This window comes from Corvus moneduloides, chromosome 4 (assembly GCF_009650955.1).
Source record: "Corvus moneduloides isolate bCorMon1 chromosome 4, bCorMon1.pri, whole genome shotgun sequence".
Classification (NCBI taxonomy): domain Eukaryota; kingdom Metazoa; phylum Chordata; class Aves; order Passeriformes; family Corvidae; genus Corvus; species Corvus moneduloides.
This window is the reverse complement of record NC_045479.1, coordinates 37,334,058-37,354,640: the sequence shown is the minus strand read 5'-3', so window position 1 is coordinate 37,354,640 and position 20,583 is coordinate 37,334,058. Positions and strand designations below refer to the sequence as shown.

Sequence of the window (20,583 nt, the reverse complement as noted above, 5' to 3'; positions counted from 1 at the left end):
CAGTTTTGATAGAAAACAGTAATGTGAAAATGAGAGTATCCTACTAAGTGAAAATTACTAATATCATATTTGCCACTGATAACTTACAGATGAAAGCTGAGAAATAACTGCTTTCAGAGGTAGGGAAAAGAACTACTCTGCAAACAGGCAGTATTAGCAGCTTGATAAAGAGCAAGTATTAAAATTGTGTATATGAACTCCATTACTACTTATAGTCATGTTCTGGAGAGACTCAGTTTTAAGTCCTCACATGAAAGAAGTTCCCCTTTAACAGCTCAAGTCTAAGCCAAAGTCTGTATTTCCAAGCAGTTTCTGGATCTGCTATCTCTGCTAACAAGATGACTTCCATAGTTACAGATTTTTGTTTGTTTGTTTGTTCATGTGAATTACCTGCCAATACTAGAGGATGCTTCTTTGCACAGTAACATTTTCTGACATCTACCACAGGGACACTCCCAGTTTTGTTGAAATCTAGTTTCATATAAGCCTGTAGGGGAAAAAAAGTTTCATATAAGTATCTAAGGGGAAAAAAAAAAGTGGGGAGATGAAAAGATCAAATGCACTTAACTACCTAGCACATACTTTTAGATCTTGCACAATGGATTATGTCAATTTACCTATTTTATGTAAGGCACCAGATATCAGAAAATCATTCTAGATTATGCAGTTGCATGAATATTTTACCTCAACAGTTTTCACATCAAATGTGTCTTCCCTGGTCAACTCAAAAAAAATTGTCTTCTCTCCCTAATTTCTAGCTCATCCTTAGAATCAGAAGTTAAGCTGCTTCCCCCTTCTGTCTCCTCCAATTATTAAGATTCCGCATCATTCTGACAGAAGCCTCCACACAGCCTCTTCAGCATTGCTAACAGCAGCTTCATTTTCATTTCAGTTTACTCAAATACACATGCTTGATACATAAGGCTAGGAGAGTCAGATCCTCCATGACTGAAAGCATGAAAGTATATGTGATTTTTCTTGATCTTGATATCCAGTTGCTACTCATTTCGCTGGTTTGTCATCAGTGTTTGATGCTGCAAACAACTCCACATTACATTGTAGACAAATAACAAGTGGCATTTCAAATAGAACATGTCTCACGAATATACTGTAGGTCTCAAAGGAGACAAGTATTACTGCCTCCTATTTCAGGCACTGTGGGAAAAAAGTCTACACATATATAGTCATTTGCCAAAATAAGGAAACAGACTTCTGGAAGAGATCATCTCAGGGTGCCAGATGCTTTATACACTGGACTGAACTATAAGAATAGCACGTATGGGTGAAGACTCAAAATAATAAAGGAATTAATCCTGGAATTTAAAATGAACTAATTTAACAATGCAACATGCAGTCTACTAACTTATTTTCTTTTGATAAACTGATCTGAAACTTTAAGAAGTCAATTTCCAGGTACAGAACTTAAGAAAAACAACAAAACCCAACAACTAGAATATGATGAGCAACTAACTCCAAAATTAGACTGCAAAATATTTACACTTAAAATATCTACAATAAAACTTACTTTTCTCACAGATGCTTTCCTATATTCATTCATTTCTCCAAATATGGCATGAGTAAATTCTCCATAGTCAACCTTATCACTCTTGCTATCATCAAGAATTAGCCATAAGGATCTGAAGTCCTGCAATTTAAAAATATATTGACAAAGTTCTTCACTATATCCTGGAATAAAACAATTGCTATCATGGGAAATTACAGAATTCTCACAACACCCCCCAAACTTCTAGATCCAAACTCACTCACAGATTTGTAAAAATAATGCATGTCATCAGTGGTCACTGATGACCATAATTCACATTATTCGCAGTTCTATTCGCAGATAGCTGTGAGCTACTTTTACAACATAATATATAAAACAAAGGAAAAATCTAAGTAAACAGCATAAACTAATTTTTTTTAAGCCTAAAGAGAAAAAATGGATTGCAATCACGCTTCTTCATGTTATGATGTAAAAAGATTGCATGTTTTTAACTATATTATTTTTTATTCTTAAGAACTTCACATAGAACTGAATGCAGAAATGTCAATATACCACAAGGGGAAAAAAAAACACCATCAAAAGAAAACATGCAAAACCCAGGTATTTAAGCAAAGAAAAGAAGCGATTCCATAAATTAAGAAAGATAATACCCATGTTTACAGTTTCAGGTAGACTTACCCCTTCAGGCATTTCCAAATGGAATACTTTTAGAGCTTCTTTAAAGGCTGCTTGAGAGAGAAGACCATTTCTTTTCTTGTCTATTTGTCGGAAATACTTTCCTAAGCCTGTTATAACCCGAACTCCTCTTTTACTTAGTGTTTCTCTGAAAATACCTGAGGATTTAGAGAAATAAAGGACACAACCTTTACCTGAAGTTGTCCACTTGCTATGGAGACAATATGGAAGTAAAGAACATCACATCTACATATGATGGTGCTGGTCAAAAAGACATACCCATGCATTCTGGCTCCCTTGTCTTTGATAAGAGAATGCCAATACAAAAGGAAACCATCAGTTATTTAATATTTGAGTGGAAATCATATAAAGCATGTCTAACAAGCAATACCTAATGAATTTTTTTTAAAGAGATCACATAAGGAAAGAAAAAATGGCTATTGCACTCTATATGCTCAGATTCTAAAACTGCCCACTTCTGTGGGAACTGATTACATGCCATGATTCAACATACTAAGTAAATTTGGAACAACTACTTCAGAACAATGCAATCATTCCATTATGAGACACAGAGTTGCTTCTTTATTGTACAGACTTGTTAAGTACATGTGGAAACAAAAGCAAACATGACTAATTTGGCAAAATCATTCCTAAATTATATGCAAAGAACAATTTCTATGGTAAGACATATGAAAGTCTGCAGCTAGCATATTTACTTAGGTATGTCTGAGTTTCTCAGCATACTCTGTTAACAGAAGTCACCTGCTATTACCTTCAAATTACTTGTGTCTACAATTTAAAGACAAATAGGGGCAAGGTGAAAGAAGGAAGTTTTTTTCCAGTGAAGCTGAAACTCAGACATATCTTAAAAGGTGCCTTGAAGTATACGCACAACATTCTTCCAGGCCACACCTTAGAGGAAGTCAGATAATTGAAAAGCCAGCTTGTGTCTATTATGCACAGGGAAAAAATGGAATAACTACAGGATTAAAAATAACCCTAATTATTATTCCAACAAATTTTTTGTAAAAATAAATGTCCGAGCAGATTCTAGTGACCCAAGAGTGCCTACTTAATACACGTTTAGTTAATGACAGTAAACAGGGGTGATTATACGAGCTGTGAGCTGCTCAGATCAACCATTTTTGTTGAAAACAAGGTTACAAAAATAATACACAGCACTGTACAAACATCTTTTCATAATTTTTAACAAAAAGCTAGGCCTTTGTCCTAAAGACTGGGATAGGAATGTGGTAGAATTTATTTACATATTCCAGAGTACACTATTCAATTACACTCATGGTGTTTGTACACTTGGCCAATAACAACTTTAATGCCAGTGTAACATAGCATCAGCATTATGTTTCAGAATTTTTTCAGAGATTATGTCAACACAGAGATTAACATTTTATTGTTCACATTCACAATGACTCTGTACATTCTGCACAATCTTTACCCAGACTGTTGATTTGAAGAGACAGGAGAAAGCATTCTTATGACTGATTTGTGCTGGTATCAGATTCTAATAATATCCTGATAAATATCTACCTTTTGTTTAATTTCATTTACACAAATAAAGTCTTTATAACATCACTATTGTTCATTGCACTGAGCTGTAAATATAAAGATATGGAAATTAAAATTAAATGAGTTCTGGTAGACAGAAACCTTGAATCTTCTTGAAAACTTCACTGTCATCAACCACTTGCCCGGAACACTCTTGCTTGAGTTCCACAGAAGAAGCTCTAAAGAAATCAAAATTAATGTTGATTAGTGAAATTACGTGTAATATGACTATATTCAAAACAGCTGTTGTAAAAAACCGTCACATACTGAACTTACTATTTAATTCATATACTACCCTTATAAGCACAATATCCAATTGCTGAGTTTGAGAGGGTGCTCACAAAAGTCCTTGCTGGCCTGCTGCAGATATGCAGGAATTACTTTCTAACAATATCACATGGGCATCTCCTCTACTAATTCATTAATCATGGATAATTCCTCCCGTGCATAAAATCTCCAGAAGTTTAGTTCAAGACAATCCTAATCTCATACCACTGGAAGAGTTTGTTAAAGCAACTACATTTAATCACCAACAGGAAAATAACATTAAATACTTTTTAACACTCTCTTTGGAAATTAAATAGCAAAGGTTTAGACCAAAAGTCTATCTAGAAATTATGGTTAAATTTTGTGGGTTTCTTTTGGCTAAGTTCCTTTCTGAGAAGGACTTCCCATAAGCCTTCATCAGAAATTATTATAAAGCTTGGTAAAAAAATATTGTGGAAGAACCTACTGGAAGGAAAAAAAAAAAACAAAAACAAACCAAACCAACAAATTATTTTAATCAGAATATTAAAATATTAATTTTATTAATTATTAATATTATTATTAATCAGAATATTTAAAAAAAATGGAAAAGCACTACTGTCAACTCTGAGCTGCTTGCTTACCAGTGTTTTGCCATGGCATACTTCTCCTCCTGCTTTCTGAGGTGAAAGACTTATCTCTCTGCTATCTAGTAGGACTTTTCATCTCCTCTTTGGATACCTCCCATTATGAAGTCCCTAAAAGCTTACCTACATCAGATCACCTAAATTGGAAAGTCAACAACCACCTGCAGAGGGCAATGTACTCCCTCTAGAACACATGTAAACCGGAAGATTCACGGTTTGTGACAGCAGGGCATAGCTGCTCCTGGGAACCTGCAATAGACCTTTTGGATTATAGCTGAACAGGATTTTCTGTCAGTAGAGTAATGAAAGTAAGAGGACGCAGTTCAAGAGTTTTGCACCAGAGAACAGAGTGCTCAATAACATCCTCATACAGAAGAAAAAGACAGACTGAAATTTTGCCACTAATGGAAAGAACACAGAGTAAAAAAGAAAGAAATAATCTATTCCACCACAGGTAGCAGAAAATCCAAAATTTCAACCTATTGAGCCGGTCTTCTTTCTGGTTCTTCTATTCAGAGATAACATTGGTTCAACTTCAAATTTCACAGGTATAAGATTAGCAACAAATGAAAGAAAAAGCTGTTTACTTGAGTGATAAGCTCCTGAGATGTAAAATGTCTTACATAAACTATCTGAAATTAAACTATATTGTGTTTTATTTCGCTGAAGCCTTGCAGAGAGGGAACAATTAGCACTAAGCATCATACAACTATATAGTTCTAGAACCAATTAAATTTGAATTTTCTATGCACTGTTAGCTTACTATGGCTCCTTTGTAAAGCTTTCAGTGTAAAGGGACTTTAAGTGAATATTACTGTAACTGAGAACAAGCTTCATGTGTCTAAACACTTGCAGAAAGAAAAATAATAGTCAAGTTCTGCTAACAAAATAGCCTTTAGATACTGAGCATATTTAATTGAGATTAAAATTATTGCTCTTCCTAATCAGGAAAGGATCAAAGTATGAGATATATGAGGAGAGGCTGGGAGAGCTGGAATTGTTTAGCCCAGAGAATAGAAGCCTTGAGGCATCTTACCCTCAAACACATATGAATACCTGACAGAAAGGAGTAAAGAAACTGAGACAGGCTCTGCTCAGTGGTGCCTGTGGACAAGACAAGAGGCTATGGGCACAAACTGAGGTATATGATTTGCATATAAAAACATGTGACCTCAAACAAAGGAAATAGAGCAGCTTCATGTTTCAATTCTTACTTTAAAATTACTCCTTACCGTTCTAGGAAGTTACTGAACTGTGCAAAAACCACTAACATCTATTACTAATTTCTCCTAACAACAGCCTAAATATGGATTCTGTTTTTAGCAGTATAAGTAATAAGGTATTAGGAGCTCAAAAGAATATTTTTTTGCTTAAGGAAGGAAAGGTAATTTGAAAAGCAGTTAGCAGCACTTACTTCAGATAATCCATAGCTGCTTCATCAATATTTATCACACGAAGGGTAAAGACGGGGTTCTGCTTAACACTTTCTGGAAGGTTATGATCAACACTTCGGAAAGTTAGATTAGCTCCCTGTTGTTAAAGCACACAATGATTTAAAAATAGGTTGGGTATTTCATAAATAGAGGGGAAGGGGAAAGAAAGAAAAGCAGCAAACTAGAAGCAAAGAATGCTGAGAAGAATAAAAAATGCAGTAGCTCTAACTGTAATATCTGTGCAAGCCTGGGTATAAAGTCTCCAAAACTCATGAATTTGGGAGGTGGAGGCAGAGACACTGATATTTTGCAAGGGTCTCAACCACTTGGACTTTGTGAGAGATCTGTGTATCTTAATGTCAGCCCAGAAAGCATGATCACAGATATGGAGTCTCACAGATACATCATTCCAAAGATCTACTTTGGAGCAGTACATTTTCTGGAGGACTTTAAGATGCATCTTTATTCAGAACACATTTCCATATGCAGGCTGCAGATGAAAATCCCTAACATGTAGCTTTATCTTCCATATCATAAACTCATCTATTTCATCTTGAAAATTCTTCGGTGGCTGTGTAAGCAGTTAGGATAGGCATGTTATTAGAAAAAACACACTAAAAACTACTGTCAACTTCTTTTACTTTCAACACTTCACACAAACACAGTTTTTGCTCTGAACTTCAGATTTGCAGGAGCACGTGAAGAATTTGGTGAAAACAGTCTGTACTTGAAAACTTGCTAAGTATTTACATACCATGAGCACTTAACCCAGTGTGGAAGAACAGCAGTACAGAAGGTGCAATATGATTTTTATTCAGTCATTAGATCAGCTGGTAGACAAAGTTTAACATTGTTTCATACACTTGCTCTAAAAAGCTAGTGGTTTACAAACGGTAGGAAACAATTAACACACGATTTCTTCATGTTTAAAAAATATTTAATCATTGCTTCGAGTTAAAAATGCCAGCAGACCTTGCAAAGATTATTGACTTTTAACAAGTACTTTAGTCTACTTCCTCTTCAGGACTCTCCATCCCGAGCGGATCATTTCGCCTAAAAAAGGTCCACACTGTCTGCAGTCTTGTGCCCTCTAGGGGGAAAACTCCAAACTACAGATTAATCTGAAACCTTAATTGGAATCTCTAAAATGTGGGACAGCTAAATAATCCAGACTTCTGAAAATCTTTAATTCAAAAACGTTACCCAAGGGGAAGAATTTTGGTCTTCCAAGAAGGTTAGATCACAATTTTCAATTCAAATATCCAAATATTACTTCCAGAAAAATAGTTTTACATTCAGCAGAAGAATACTTACAATGTAGAAGTCACTAAGATCATAAGCTTTCCCCTTTCTTTGTCCACGTTGATGTTGATAAATTCCCTTCTGAATGAAAGGCAAGGCATTTGTCCTGTGAAATAATCCAAAACTGGTATTAAACCAATTAAATTTATTTAAGCTTCTTAGATACAGTGAAATATGTTTTCTAAAACCTTTTTAAAAAGTAATTTATCCTACCTGTTTTTTCCAAACTGTCGAAATTCATACACTGTAAGGGATTTGTCACATGCAAAAAAAAATCCAACCAACTCTCTACAAGCATCATGACCATTTCTAGAAGGAAAATTGAAAAGCATCTTTATGTTTTTCATCTATATAAATCCAATTCAACCCAAACATAAGTAACATTTATTTTGGAATCAGAATGGTTTGAGTTATAAGGGACATTAAAGATCATCTAGTTCCAAAACCCCTGCCATGGGTGGTGACACCTTCCACTAGATCAAGCTGCTCAGAGCCCCATCCAGCCTGGCCTTGAACACTTCCAGGGATGAGGCATCCTCTGTGCAACCTGTTCCAGTACCTCACAACCCTCACAGTAAAGAATTTCTTCCTAATATCTAATCTAAACCTGCCTGCTTTTATTTTGAAGCCATTCCCCCTTGACCTATAACTACACACCCTTGTAAAAAGTCCCTCTCCAGCTTTCCTACAGCCTTCCTGTAGGCACTGGAAGGCTGCAAAAGGGTCTCCCTGGAGCCTTCCCTTCTCCTGACTGGACAATTCAACTCTCTCAGCCTGTCTTCATAAGAGAAGTGCTCCATCCCTCTGATCATCTTTGTGACCTTCCTGTGGATCACTCCAACAGGTCCTTCTCATGCTGGGACCCCAGAGGTGAACACAGCACTGCAGGTGGGCTCTCACAGGAGAGAAGCAGAGCGGCAGAATCCCCTCCCTTGTCCTGCTGGCCATGTTTCTTTTGGTGCAGCCCAGGACATGGCTGGTTTCCTGGGTGCAAGCACACACTGCCAGATCATGTTGAACTTCTCATCCACCAGCACCCTCAAGTTCTCCTCAAGGCTGCTCTCAGTATCTATTTTATTTCCACTGTTGCATGCTGAACAATTTATTTTTTTAAAGAGCTATTCGACTATTTTCTTTAACCCACCATGAAATGGATTCAGTCACATTTTTAATTCAATATTCCATTCTCCATAATGCTAAAAACACCTCTGGAGGCTTCATGTTTTAGTATGCCAATATAATTTTCACTCATTAACAAAAGGATTACACACACCAGGACTACTGCATTCGTTGAGGTATATGAAAGTATGTTGCTGAATACTCAGCTGTGTCTAACAAGCATAAAGCTCACAGCTGCAGAAAAGCATCACTTTCAGAATTGAAAAATATGTTTATGCCACCACTACTCAAATAAGAACAGTTTCAAAGACGTTCTAAAATTTAATGCATAAGGAGCTATGAAAAAGTTGCAAAGCCATTACTACTTATAGTAGTTGCCACATCTAAGATAAGACTAAAATAATTTTAATCAACTGAGATGCAACAGCTAAAAGCACTGTTTTACACAGTCCCTGTGCTAACTGTCCTGAATAGAGCTATGGGTTAGATAGTAATATAACACTGCTAACAGATCTTAACATTGTACAGGGCAACTGTAAAGCCACTATCCATTAGCCATGTCAAAATTTGTGCTATATGTGGAAACCCACATGTACTTTTTTTCTTAAACATTCAGCGCAATTAATTAGTTCAAGAGAGTAATCATCATTCACAAATTCAGAGAACTGAAAAGCTTCACAAAATTTGTGATTACCTCGATATAATCCTACTATCAAAGCGTAGCTTGTTGGAGAGCATGCTCTCAGTTAGTCCTGATTTGGTCCTTATCCTGTGAAAATAATGCAGCATGTTAATGATACCTATATGCTCACAGATAAATGTTACATAAAAATCAACCATTTCCAAACAGCAAAAAACATGAAATACGGTATCCTTGGCAACTGGCTGAGGAGATGATCCTTTGTAGTTGAATTAGAGAGCAACTCAGAGCTGTAAAGTGTTCTGTTATTATATAATATGAGAGTACATTCACAGAGAGCATAGATATGAATGGGATTTTTGTTTGCATACACTTATATAAAGAACGAAACCTCTGTCACTCACCATACTTCCACGAATCAATGCGTTCTTTTACAAAAATACCCAGATTGGGCCTTTTCTACCCACCTAAATATTTTACATTGGCCCTATTACTAGTTCCAGAAATGGAGATTTGTCTATGTGATAGATGTAAGAAATTGAGACTGGTTTTGTTGTCTTTTTTCTTTTTTAAGAATATATAGATGACATTCAATGAGAAAGACTTTAGAGAGGGATGTTAAAATGCACAAAGCAGAAATGCTTGCCTGAATGTTGAGAAAAATTAACATAACAAAACTCAGACCTGCAAATTAATTTCATTTTATGGATCACAGTGTTTCCTCAGGTTTTTTTAAGTTCTTGGAGCTACTATTTCAATGCTGACAGTCCAGGAATGTCATTTAATGCCAATAGGGTTAATTATTGCAGCAGAAATCAAAACATGAAAGAAAAGTATGATTATATTGTGAAGATCTACATTAGCATTTACAGATGCATATTTATGCAATTTATGCACCTCAGGATAGGAATCTCTCAAAGGATATGACAGGACTGCAAGCATCCAACAGCTTGGAAAAGGCTGGCAAAACCTTGTGATGAATAATATCAGTGTAAGCTTAACAATGTTCTCCCAGGTCTTATAAATTCTATGAATCAATCATAATACACAGAGAATTCACATAAAAAGGTCCCTGTTATCTCACCAGGCTATAACAAGCACAGGGAAGCTACAAAAAAGGCCTCACACGAAGCTGGTGGATCCAAGGCAAAAATAAAACATCTGGAAAGGCAAACAGACTTCACAGAGCTAAAAAAAAAAAAAAACAAACCAGCAGAAGACGTATTTTTATAAACTTACTTTGTTTCATGGAGTGTCCTTCTTCTAAAACACATTGGTGCTGTCCCAACTCCCAGAAGTCCTTGAGCTTCCTTGCAAGCATCAGAACATGTGGACTGCTCTGGATCACTTATAACAGCTCTGACCACAAAGAGCAGGGAGAAGCCCTCTGACTATTAGTATGGCTGAATTTCAGGTCTTACATATTCTTACGCAGGAAAGAAAACACCCAAAAATAATACAGCAATACAATCTTGGAGTTACCCACTAAGCTTGAATAAATTTGTGGCCCTAATTTTTTGTTTGTTTATACAAATTCTTAAGTCTATTTCTCAAAATTAAACATATGCAGTAATATTCTGGCAGTGCACTACTATAATGTAACATGTAATGTTACATGTAGATATGTATTATTTAAAGTATATTCGATATATCTTTATATAAAATAAATCTTGGTAGTGTGAAGGTTTGTGTGGTTTTTCATCATTTCCACTATTTCTGTAAATATTCCACCAGTGATGTTCTATAACCACGGCTCCCTCCAATATTAGTGATAGCAGTTACTAGTACTGGCCAGTGATGGCACCACAGAACCATAGAATAGCCTAGGTTGGAAGGGACCTTAAAGATCATCCAGTTCCAACCTCCATGCTGTGGGCAGGACACCTTTCACTAGAGCAGGTTGCTCAGAGCCCCATCCAATCTGTCATCCAACAAAAACATTGGCACCTCCTCCCTCAAAGCACTGACTACACAGCTGAGAGGATCTCAAAGTCCCAACAAGCAGAAAAGAAATAGATGAACTTGTTTTTGAACATTTTGATATTCTCTGTATCAGTTCAACAAGTAAACAAAATAAAAGACCCTTTAAAAATAAATGAGATGCTTTTTATGCTATTGAAATGGTTTATCAGAAGGAAAAAGTAATTTTACATGGCTATTATAGTTTTCTAAACTTGCTCTCTGATCTATACAGATCCGTCTTTGTACACATCAGTTACACTGATTTAACTGCAAGATTGGCCCTATTAAAAAAATATTCAAAACACCTTTGTGTTTCCTTTAATAGTTTTTTTAATGCAACTGTTTTGAACTAATCTTTTCCGATTAACATCCTGATATCTGATACCAATTTGTTTGGAAGTACTGGCAGAGTTATATTTGAAACATAAACAGAGAGATTTTTTAAATTAAAACTTCATCCTGATGCAGCTGCAGAACTACTGAATATTGTTTTGACATTATCAACAGAAGGGTTCAGAGTAGGAGAAGGTATACATGGGAAAAATAAGGCAAAGCAGCAGAAGGAGGTTAAACACAGAATGGGCATCCATGATCCAAGATGCACAAAGCTGTACATTTAATGCAACATCAGTAGTACTGAGACACTTTAACATAATCAGCATATTTTTAAAATCACCTCTGTAATAATCTTTGTCACAGGCCAAGCACTTATTTGAAAACTGGGGATTTCTATCCCGTATAGCTCCATAATTTTAATCCTGATAAATGATACTTGGAATTTAACATTGTGTTTCATCACAATTTTGTTTCCCTCAGGCAACCTTCTTGTCATCTCAGCTTTTAAATAGTGAAAAGCATTAATAGACTTTTAAACAATGTAGGCCATTTGAACTGCCACTGTAACAGAAACAAATTAAAACTAAAATGATGAAGTGCAACAACATTTCAGCCTCAAAATCTTAGGATTTGATGGGCTGGAAAACCAGTGCAGATGACTCCAGAGATTGTAAACTATGTACAGAATGCAAAATAATCTAGACATACCCACAGTTAATTTTTAGTAAGTGTAAAGTAACATGAAACTATATTAAACTAGCTTGCATCTTCCTATATTGTCATAACCAGACAGCTTGCATAAAGCCCTGAATTATTAAAGCATGCTTAAAATAGAGGGATCTTTCTGCACAGAAGCGATGCTTTCTTGTAGCTAAAGGGATAGCAATGAAGGCAGGAGATCTTACTGTACAACCTGGATCAACTCGAATTGTAACAGTGCCTTTTGTTCCCACATGCCCAGCACTAGTATAACACTCCTTTATGCCTGAAAGGTGCTGTGTCAGTATTAATAAAGAATTAATAAATATTAATAAAGCTAAGATTTTTAGAAAGGACAATAAATATTGAGAAAGTGTAATAATTTAATTTATATATTATATTTAATATTTTATTATTAAATATATAAATATATATAAATTATATATTAAATATATAATTATATATTATAATTAATGTATAATTTAATTTATAACATCAGGCATCCATATATTTTCTTGAGGTGAAAGAGGGTTATTTTCAAGAACTCGTGCTATTGTAAAGGCCTTAAAATAGGTTCAAGTATAAAATTTCAAATTATTTACAGAAAAAAAAAAAAACCAAAACCACATGGCACTTTAAACTAATATTTTAAGTTGCATTAAAAAGACTTCTCATTTAAAGAATTTTTGCAAATAATACTACTACATAAGATTTCATAAGACTTGGAACAAGATGACCAAAACAGCTCTTAAGCAAGAAAAGCTAAACACTAACAGATCTAAATTCTTATGTAGGGAAAACTGAAATTTTACATTATAAATTCATTTACCTACATAATTGATCCACCATAACTTGTTCTACAACAGCCTGTTTTCTCCTCTCTGCAGCAACATCCTCCTGCAATGAAAAACTGACTGAGAACAAATGAAATATATAACAGCAGGCACTTCAAATAATAAATTACCCTTTAAGACAGCATTCAGAGGTCACAAACTTACCACCGTCACAATTAATATTTTTTTATAGTTTTAATAGAGTTCTATTTGCATAAAAGACATATAATATTCTCTGCTACACACTCGATTTGTCTATACATATTAGTTGCAATAAATATGAGAATTCTAGTATTTGACAGAAAAAATCCTTGTTTCTGTATTGTTTCCAATACATTCTGTAAGTACAATAGAGCCTGAGGAGACTCGGAGACTCACATTATTCCAGGTTTTATGGTTGACACAGATTCCAACTAAGAGAATAAAACTTTACCTCCAGCAATATTTAGTCAAAAAAAATTCTTTTAAGACTAAAGTCTCAGTTGGAAGATTTTTCTTTCCTGCATGCCACAATAATTTTCTGCTGAGACAGGTCAATCTGAAAAACCTTTCAGGAAATATCATTCTAAAGGGGAAAGGGGATTTAACATGATCTTATTATTATTTTTATTAGAGTAACACTGAACCATAACCTTGTGCCATTCACTATAAAGTGTGCAGGCATTGATCATGACCTGTTACACAGAGAGAAACCAAAGTACAAGATAGTATGGAGGCCACCAGCATTAACCAGGCCTCAGCACCTCTCTTTATCTTCCACATATCTGAACTTTTTTACTGCATTTAAAGTTGCCTTTTATTCCAAAAAAATATTTGTATATATGAGAAAATAGAGATTATTATTACGGAGGGGGTTTACGCAGCCTTACATTTTTTTAGATATTCTGAAACTAAAGAATTAAGATATTTTTCTAATTGGTCTTGTGTGCAAACCAAATTCAAATTGCATGGATGAAGAACTGAAAGGTTCCCAGGTACCTATAAGAGATAATTCCTAATTCCAAGAGATGTTATGGGTAGAATTCACAATCTTCAAATAAATAGATTGGCACTACCCAAAAAAAGAAAGCAAAATTGAAAAAACACAAATAACTAATGTAACACCAGACCAGCTGTTGGTTACTCCAAACTGATTTTAAGCCTTAGAAGATTTCTGAATTATAAGAGATAGAGGGCTTTTTAGTTTGCTTTCATGTTTCATTTTTGCACATATTAGCACTACAGGCTGCTTTATTCTGAGTTAATAATTTTTTACCCATTAACTGTTGTAACAGATGTTTTAAAAAGAATGATGTAAAGGAACACACTGATAATACAGAACAATGTTTTTTATAACATATTCCATGGACACTGGCTTATAGATCCAAACCAGTTAGCATGCTGAAAAGAATCTGAAAAAAAAACCCAAACAAACAAACAAAAAAAATTTACACCTTAAATTTCAATTGAATATTAGGTCACTAAATGTAGCCTTTCATGGAACATCTTCCATTCTGCTCTCAGACAAAAGCTCTACTATGAGATTACAAAAATGTGGAGGGCAGAGGCAAACATTGAACTTGCAGCAGCTCCCACTGGTAAAAAAGTAGTAATTGTTGTTCCCTAAATATGACCATTCAGAGAAAATCAACCTTCTTCAGAGGTTATATATGATATCTATGGGCAATCACACATGGACTGTGAATCACAAAATCACAGAACAAACTGAACTGGAAGGGATCTACAAAGAAAATTATTGGAACATACATGCAGTTACTACTGCCAATTTCTTCCAGTATTCTACCACTATCAGAAGCTTGACCTAGGAAAGCCTGAGATGGTCCTTGAAAGAGACAGCCAGTGCTGACCATGAGTGCTAATCAATAACAAAAGGGTTTCTGAAGGTCCCAGTAACACCTTGCTCAGACACCTCCTGGCTTTATTTTAAAGCACGGCAGCTACAGAATATCTTCTATTTTGTGGTTCTGCACTGCTCCCTTTCTCAGTGCTTTCACTGTACTTCCTTTAGCATTAAGTAGTTACTCTAGGGATACTTCAAGACTTTTTTCCATTATCTTCAGCCTATAGTATAGATTTTTTAATTTATTCTAAATATAAAAGCTTAAGTACTTTCTCAAAAGATTTTCTTATCATGAAAATTAACAGTGACCTCAGTAGTGCAACATCTGCATTCCCTTCAACAAGACTAGAAATCAAATAAATGCTTGCAATGATGCAAAATTCAGTGCATAGTGATCAGCAAATAAAATGAATTAAAATTGCTATTTACTTTAAAAAATCATAAAATTTCTCACGGCTTAATATTCCATGAGAAAGTTAGAATGCATAACCCTTTTCAACAATACATTCAAAAACCAGTTACAAAAGCCATCACTTTGCATATGCAAATACTGAACTATGCAATATCAAATCAAGGTTCTTCCTAATTGTAAATCATCCTAAATTCAAGGCCTGCCCTCAGATGAGCAAGACTCCTATTGTTCAGCCCTAAAAAGAGTAAAATTCACATCTATGTAAGAAATTAAAGAAGCATATTGGGTACATCCATGTAAGGAAAGTTTTAATTCCCCTCTATGCATGCTAGTGAGTCCATACTAGTTTCCAGTCTTCAGAGCTCCCTCCTTCCCTCAGAAAGGATCTGACAGAAGATCAGAGCCAAAGCAATTGAAAGGAGATGCTAAGGGAGCTTGGGTTTGTTTAGTTTGCAGAACCAGCAGCTATGAGGCATTCTGAAGAGAAGTTACAAAGTGAGAACCAAATTTTTTTGACAGTAGCCAACAGTATAACAGAAGGTGAAGGTTACACACTGAGCCTTGGGAAGATTGGTGTGGACAACAGGAAGAACTTCTTCACATAGTGACATAGCAGGTCTCATGAAGATGTTGCCTAGAGATGCCGTAGAAGCTCCATCCCTGGAGCTTGAAGACTCAGCCAAAGTTGTTGCTGACTCAATCTAACACTAGCAGCAGAGCTGATGGAATCCATGGACCATTGAATACAGGCTCAGCTAAAAGCTACAGGTCAGAGGAAACCATAGAATATCCTGAGCTGGAAGAGACCCATAGGGATCATCAAAGTCCAACTTCTGGCACTGAATGTAACACTAGGTTCACTCAACTACCTCTTAGTTGTATGAATATATCTGTATATATTACTCATTATTTGCATTCTCATTTATATACATTACTGCATAAAACACAAGCATTACAGAGAGGATTTTAAAAATGCTCACCGGATTGCTCAGTTCATCTTCCATTGAAAGAAATGTTTAAACTCACATGATTTCAATGGGTGCAATTACACCCCAAAGGCATAACTTCTGTTGAACATCTGGGAAACCATCCTCCACATCTAGGCGGTTAGCAGCATAATACCAGTCAAAATACTTACAGCTTCTGATTTCCTTATGTTGTGCTGCACATTATAAGGCTTGTTTGTATAGCATTGTTGCAGGAGAGCTTTCTTATCAAGAGTTACAAAATCATCATTATGTCCATCTTCAAGCTGTGTACCCTACATAAAAAATATATTCTTTTCATAAATCAAATTTAATGAATTGTAATAAAAACAAACTAAAAAACCCACACACGTTTTCCTCAACAATTTATTTAAAAGTACGTCTCTTTCTTTCTTCTTCACTTTTTAAAGTATCTACTTCTTCCACTTCATGCTAATTAAAAGAGAATTCTTTTAAGCCTAGCTTTCTACAGGAACTGAACTTATAAGAAAAGACTAGAGAGAAAGATTTATATCTTTTGAATACTTACCAGTTTTCATTCATACTGAAATAAATAAAAAATAAAAAAATCTCAAAAATGCTGTTCATACAAGCTTTGTGAAAAAACAGCAGCAAGTCAGAGAAGGAAGACTGTAGTATCTCTGAGAAGAAGAGAAGAACTCATCCTTTTTCTATTCTCTCAGGAACAGCCAAGAGAAAGCAGAGGATTTGCTGTTAGGTATAAAGCTCAAAGTTCACTGTAGAGATACTGCTTTGTGACCAGTGAAGTAAAATACTGTCTAGACAGGGAAAAGCCAAAGCATGCTACTGGTTCTAACAGACTTGTAAACCAGTCCCAGGGTATTATGGAAATATTTCCTACATATGATGACATGAAGAAAAAGTATACAGGAGGTTTTTACAGAACTCAGGAAGGAGGGAGCACAGGAAAGAAATCAAAAGAGTAGGTTTTGTTAGCAATCTCCTCCATGAGCAGCTTCTTTCAGAAAAGAAAATTTGTTACAAGTTCCACTAATCAAGTAAAACAAGTGTACTGAAATATTTTGATTTATTCATCTAATCAGGTAGTGATAGTATCTAACAAAAAAATTGTTTTGATAGACATTGTATTACAATCTGTGAGAAGAACTAAGACACATGCTTCTAGCGCTTAGCAAGTATCTTTCTGGAACCCAAAATCACCAGAAAAAAGTCAGTTCTGCTTTTTCTCTCCCAGTATACACTTGCCATCTATTTCTTCATTTTCAGATTAACTTGGCTGCTCCTGTAAATACCTTTTTGAAGGGCTTGCAGTTGTGCATATAAAGGAGTCACTCCTTGAAAAGCAGATTATATGACAGTGTCAGACCAGTATATTAGAGTGGAATCATTAAAAACAAACAAACAAACAGAAAACCCTACAACTAATCTCCAGAACAGACAATTTTATCTACCACCAAACATAAAACTAAACCACAAAATACCACTACTTTTTTTTCTTTCACCCCTTATTCACAGAATATTTATTAATAGATTTTTTCAGGTTCTCCTATATCTGATCACTATAAGCATGACTATAAGAGGAGAAAGCTCTCTTAAAGCTATCTACAAAATAGTGAGACCATCTTTGTCTTATGTCTTTTCATTGTACTGAAAGTTAAGAAAAGTAAATTCAGTGAACTCATCCATCACAAACCTTTTCTCTGAAGAGCAATGAGCACAATATGTTCCATCAACATCTGCATACTCAACTTTCCCTTAAGATTCTTAAATGGTCATCTACCCTCAGCAGAATCTAGCATTCAACCAGTCCTCACAGATGTTGCTTACTTAGGCTTCATGCTTCCTTACACCTACAGTGATGCATCTTTCCCTGTTCAACCACACTCCTCTGCTATCTCCTCCAGAACAAGATGAAAGTTGGGTTTATTTATCCCTTTATTTTCCAGTTTCTTTCCACTGATCTTCCTTCTTTGCACCTTAGTTTTAATTTAAAAATACAAAAGAAACCTGGGAGAACTAATACAGCTTGCAGTCCAACTGTACTGAATCTTATACAACATCAAAGCAAAAAGTACAAATAATATCTTTCATTATTTTAACCCCATAATTCTTTGCATTTTCAGTGGTAATAGTTCTCTAAGGAACCAATTAAATCTTTCATTTCTCCTTTTTTAAGTCCTATATACAGTCACAATTTACAGAGTACTAATTAAAATACTTCTACATTTAAAAAATAAAAAAGCTTGAATGAATTTCTGATTTTTGAAATAACATTTTGCCAAGACCTTCCTGCTGTCTCTCCTCTTCTTATAGGCTGTAAGTTCTTCCTTATCAATCATGCTTATCTTCATGCTCGAGCTAGAGGTGCACTATGAGGGCCAGGGTTACTTTCCTTACCAGAGAACACAACCATACATAACCATACATAAATTCTCAGGGCACCTCAGCTTCTCACTCTGCAACAACTGAAACAAGCTTCCTATATCTTATTTCCTCCCCAACATTAGATGCTGAAATTACATGCTTTTATTTCTTTACAATAAAAACATGAAATTAATTACACACATGTGCAAACCTTTCCAAACAGTGTAATTAAATAGTGATGTACATTTGCTATTTAAAAATGTGATTTCTATTTTGCCAACTACTTTTATTGAACTGTCTGGACACTGGAGGTGTTCTTTTTTCTTTTCTGCAATTCTCTGAGGATGCTGCTTATATTCTTCCTTTGTATCTGCTTCATACTGACCATACTTCAGTTTGTTTCTCTCTGTGGGGGATGGCAGATTTTCTGGTCTTGTCTTCTGCTCCAAAACAGAATGTTAAAGCAATGAATAATCAATATAAAAGCCTCTGGCTGGTCTATTAAATGGGAACAGCATTATTTTAATTCCTATCCAGTCTAATGTCTGAAACTTCTAGACATGATGCTTCAAATTAAGAAAAAATGCAAATAGGACTGCATATTCAGGCTTAACTTGCATTGAGTTCTTCAAATTCTACCATTTTTAAATCTAAAAAATACATAGGCAAATGGTTTTACATCACTTTTAAAGAAATAAGTCAGATTCAGTGGCTCTGCCTTATAACATCACTAAAATGTAAATTGTGACATTTGATTTTGGATGGTTGAAAACAGGTGGATGAATGTTTTTCAGTCAGAAGTTATAATATTCTTGTGTGGCAGATGAGTACTGGGACACTGTTCTTTAGAACAACATCAGCTGCACAGCTAAGTACCTTTCTAACCTTACACCCATTTCAGGTGTAAGGTTATAAAGGTATGCAACAGAGGCTGGGATCAGTAGAAAGCACAGCAATGACAGAAGTCCAAGATTCCATTCTTTTCTGTCTCCCTGTATGACTAACACCTTCAATATTTAAGTTATATTCCTTCAGTGCTAACAAAAGTAAGGTGGCCTTGTCTAGCATCTCTACACAACACTTGCAACTCATCTTGCAACAACAGTGTTACAGTCCTGCTCTAGAAAACCATTTCTCAAAACCCAAAAAGATTTGTTTTTGAAGAGCCAACTTTCTCCTTCAAAAGAGGATTCACATCCCTTCACTGATTAATTCCTGAATTATAAGAGTGTATTTAAATTTTTCTTCCAAAAGTGACCTGTTTTGAGAAGATTTACTTACAGTTACTGAAGAAGCTGGAATCTATCTTGCTAAAGGAAAGCTTGGTCAGAGCCCCAGAAGCAAGAAATGCAGAAATAAAGACTGCTCAGAGGAATGCATTAAAATATTTTAAAACAGCTTGAAAATCTTCTCCACAGAAAAAAAGATGGGGAGCAAATCAGGCAAAAAAAAAGAGGGGGAGGAAAAGAGAGAGAAAGAGAGAGAGAGAAAGAAAGGAGAGCAAAAAAGGGTAAGTAAACAGAAGATACATTCCAATACATTGAGCACTCAGTATTTAAGACATAATGAAGGCAGAAAGGAAGCAACAAGAGGTAAAGGAAGGCAGAGAAGAAAGGGAGAAAGACCCTGCAAAACAAACAAAGCCACACTAACCTTCCATTAGCACTACTGAAGCTCGACTGAGTTATACATATGAACTTTGTTTAAAAAAAAAATGGTAAAGCAAGCAGTGTAATCATAAGCATCCAGACCCAAAAAGGCTATAGCAACCCAACTATGTTTGCACTGCACATTTACAAGGCAGTAGAAAGGAAAACAACCTATCTGTAGTTACATGTTTACAGTTACATCTTAAGACACGTATAAATACCTATGTTGGGCACATATTCTAAAAACTAGTACATTCTTAGTACATTATTTTAAAAAGACCAAAAAACCACTTACCATTTCAGTTTTTATTTAAATGAAATTGTTTTTCAAGTAGAGAAACCATTTGGTTATATAGGGAAACATACAAAATAATGATCTTGGCAGATT

At 35.2% G+C, this 20,583-nt stretch overlaps 1 protein-coding gene across 11 annotated transcripts in view; it reads right to left on the bottom strand.

Moving 5' to 3' along the window:
- Positions 1-20,583, bottom strand: part of CAPS2 (calcyphosine 2) — a 29,615-nt gene that overhangs the window by 2,148 nt on the left and 6,884 nt on the right. For 7 of the 11 annotated variants that reach the window (XM_032106231.1, XM_032106237.1, XM_032106233.1 and 4 more), the window contains 11 exons: positions 16,353-16,475; positions 12,959-13,026; positions 10,372-10,491; positions 9,187-9,261; positions 7,587-7,682; positions 7,386-7,479; positions 6,053-6,168; positions 3,848-3,924; positions 2,183-2,337; positions 1,526-1,645; positions 391-487 (listed from right to left, as the gene is read on the bottom strand). In XM_032106231.1, coding sequence (XP_031962122.1) covers positions 391-487; positions 1,526-1,645; positions 2,183-2,337; positions 3,848-3,924; positions 6,053-6,168; positions 7,386-7,479; positions 7,587-7,682; positions 9,187-9,261; positions 10,372-10,491; positions 12,959-13,026; positions 16,353-16,475 — 1,141 coding nt within the window. Of the gene's footprint in view, positions 1-390; positions 488-1,525; positions 1,646-2,182; positions 2,338-3,847; positions 3,925-6,052; positions 6,169-7,385; positions 7,480-7,586; positions 7,683-9,186; positions 9,262-10,371; positions 10,492-12,958; positions 13,027-16,352; positions 19,927-20,583 lie in introns of those variants that run through there. The other 4 variants (XM_032106239.1, XM_032106240.1, XM_032106241.1 and 1 more) reach the window with 4 other exon arrangements.